Consider the following 3,035-nt stretch of genomic DNA (forward strand, 5'->3'; position numbering starts at 1 on the left):
GGGGCAACATATCAACGCGCCATGGTAACCCTCTTCCACGACATGAGTCATGAAGAGATTGAGGTTTATGTGGACGACATGATTGCCAAATCCAGAACTGATGAAGATCACTTGGTAAACCTGAGAAAATTGTTTGTCAGACTCCGAAAGTTCAAACTGCGCCTGAATCCCGCTAAATGTACTTTTGGGGTCCGATACGGTAAACTTTTGGGTTTCATAGTCAGTCAGAAAGGTATTGAGGTTGATCCCGACAAAGTTCAAGCCATCCAAGAAATGCCAGCTCTCCGAACAGAAAAAGAAGTTTGAGGCTTCCTTGGGCAACTTAATTACATCTCTAGATTCATATCTCATTTGACGGCTATCTGCGAACCGATATTCAAATTGTTGAGAAAAAACCAATCGATTGTGTGAAACAACGATTGCCAAGCGGCATTCGATAAAATAAAAAAGTACTTGCAAGAACCACCAATCTTGATACCACCAGTTCCTGGAAGGCCTCTCATTATGTACCTCACGGTACTCGATGAATCCATGGGTTGTGTTTTGGGTAAACACAACGACACAGGCAAGAAAGAACATGCTATCTACTATCTTAACAAGAAGTTCACTGAATGTGAGACTCGATACTCACTTTTAGAGAAAACTTGTTGTGGTTTGACTTGGGCTACTCGACGCCTGAGGCAATACATGATTTGTCACACTACTTTATTGATATCCAAGATGGATCCGATAAAATACATATTCGAAAAGCCTGTTGTTACTGGTAGAATTGCCTGGTGGCAAATGTTGTTAACCGAGTATGATATTCAGTATGTGACCCAGAAAGCAATAAAAGGGAGGGTTCTGTCTGACTATCTTGCTCACCTCCCTGTCGAAGGGTATCAACCGTTGAGGTTTGACTTTCCAGATGAGGACATCATGTTTATCATAGACTTCACTATGTCAGGCTTCGAGGTAAGCCCTGAGGAAGGCCCCGAACCAGGATCGCGATGGACGCTCGTGTTAGACGGTGCTTCCAATGCCCTAGGCCATGGTATATGTGTTGTTATCACTTCTCCAACTGGTTTCCACCTTCCGTTTATCGCTAGATTGTGTTTTGACTGCACCAACAATATGGCAGAATATGAGGCATGTATCTACGGTTTAGAGGCGGAAATCAACTTGAGGATCAAGATTCTTGAGGTATTTGGTGATTCAGCTCTGGTAATCAGTCAGGTGAAAGGCGATTGGGAGACTCGGGATAACAAGTTGATACCCTACAAAGAGCATATCAGAAAACTGATATCCTATTTTGATGAAATATATTTTCATCATATCTTTAGGGAGGAAAATCAGTTAGCAGACGCTCTAGCCACGTTGGCATCTATGTTCAAAGTCAAATGGAAGAATGAAGCCCCATCCATCCAGATTGACCACTTAGATGAACCAACACATTGTCTAGCAATTGAGGCCGATCCTGACGATAAGCCTTGGTTCTATGACATAAAAACATTTCTGGAGGAACGGAAATATCCCGAGGGTATATCCATTGCCGATAAGAAAGCTCTGAGAAGACTCTCTTCCAAGTTCTTCCTAAACAATGATGTACTATACAAAATGAATTATGATTTTGTATTGCTCAGATGCATGGATAAACACGAAGCTAGTACAATCATAAAGTCCATACACGAAGGCTGCAAGGGTGTACATGCAAAAGGTCCTGCTATGGCGAAGATGATCCTTCGGGTTGGTTATTATTGGACGACAATGGAAGTTGATTGCTACAATTTTGTGAAAAGATACCATAAGTGCCAGATATATGATGACAAGATCTCCGTGCCACTAACTCCATTGAATGTTCTAACTTCTCCATGGCCCTTCTCTATGTGGGGTATAGATATGATTGGGATGATAAAGCCTAAAGCTTCCAGTGGACATCGATTCATCCTAGTCTCTATCAATTACTTCACGAAATGGGTTGAAGCTGCTTCATATGCTAATGTCACTCAACAGGTGGTTACCCGATTTATCAAGAAAGAGATAATCTTCCGCTATGGAATACCTAGTAAGATCATCACTGACAACGCCAGTAACCTCAACAACACTATGATGAGAGAGTTGTGCGAAAAATTTAAGATCGAGCACCACAACTCTTCACCATACCATCCCAAGATGAACGGCGCCGTAGAAGCAGCTAACAAAAATATCAAGAGAATTATACAGAAGATGGTCAAGACCTACAAGGACTGGCATGAGATGTTACCATTCGCTCTGCACGGTTACAGAACCTCGGTCCGCACATCCACTGGGGTAACTCCATATTCATTAGTATATGGGATAGAAGTTGTCCTACCAATCGAAGTCGAGATACCTTCGCTCAGAGTCATCATGGAAGCTGATCTTGATGAAGCTGAATGGGTTCAATCTCGATATGACCAGCTGAATCTGATCGAAGAGAAGCGTTTGACGACCGTGTGCCATGGTCAGATATACCAAAGACGTCTCAAACGATCTTTTAACAAGAAGGTTCTTCCTCATGAGTACCATGCTGGAGAACTCGTGCTCAAAAGGTATTCTGTTATTCACTCCGATTCGCGAGGCAAATGGACTCCCAACTATGAGGGACCTTTCGTCGTTAAGAAAGCCTTCTCAGGTGGGTCACTAATCCTCACAACAATGGATGGGGAAGACTTGCCATCGCCAGTGAATCCAGACATAGTCAAAAAATATTATGCCTAAAAAGAAATGATGAAAGCCTGCTAGATTAAGCTCCGCAAGGTTAATCTAGGCAAAAATGGCTATCCCGATGGACCAAAAAATGAATTATCCATGCAAAAGTTAGGGAACACATATGAAGCTCGCTAAGCTGAAAACCCGAAAGGGCGGCCTAGGCAAAAAGGAGCATCCAGGTGGACGAAAATAATTGAAATGTCCAGGCAAAAGTTAGGGATAAGGGCATTGACTATGATCCTTGAGCCCATACGCTACAACCTAGATATCTGAGGGTCAAAGACCGATCCAATCACCGTCAGCGGAAGCAAGGTCCTGAGATTTAG

At 42.8% G+C, this 3,035-nt stretch overlaps 1 protein-coding gene across 1 annotated transcript; it reads left to right on the forward strand.

The window, feature by feature from the left end:
- The first annotated feature begins 531 nt into the window (after positions 1 to 531).
- On the forward strand, positions 532 to 1,657 carry LOC127137185 (uncharacterized). The gene is made up of 2 exons (XM_051063667.1): positions 532 to 1,519; positions 1,623 to 1,657. Exons 1-2 carry the CDS (start codon positions 532 to 534, stop codon positions 1,655 to 1,657), a joined length of 1,023 nt encoding a protein of 340 aa, XP_050919624.1.
- Positions 1,658 to 3,035: the final 1,378 nt, after the last annotated feature.

Source organism: Lathyrus oleraceus, chromosome 4 (assembly GCF_024323335.1).
Source record: "Lathyrus oleraceus cultivar Zhongwan6 chromosome 4, CAAS_Psat_ZW6_1.0, whole genome shotgun sequence".
Lineage (NCBI taxonomy): Eukaryota > Viridiplantae > Streptophyta > Magnoliopsida > Fabales > Fabaceae > Lathyrus > Lathyrus oleraceus.

What these genes read in the sequence shown, in the direction of transcription:
- LOC127137185 (XM_051063667.1), top strand. Translation starts at nt 532, where the DNA reads ATGGGTTGTGTTTTGGGTAAACACAACGACACAGGCAAGAAAGAACAT. An exon ending in GGAACGGAAATATCCCGAGG is followed by an intron (nt 1,520 to 1,622) that starts GTATATCCATTG and finishes TGTATTGCTCAG; the next exon opens with ATGCATGGATAAACACGAAG.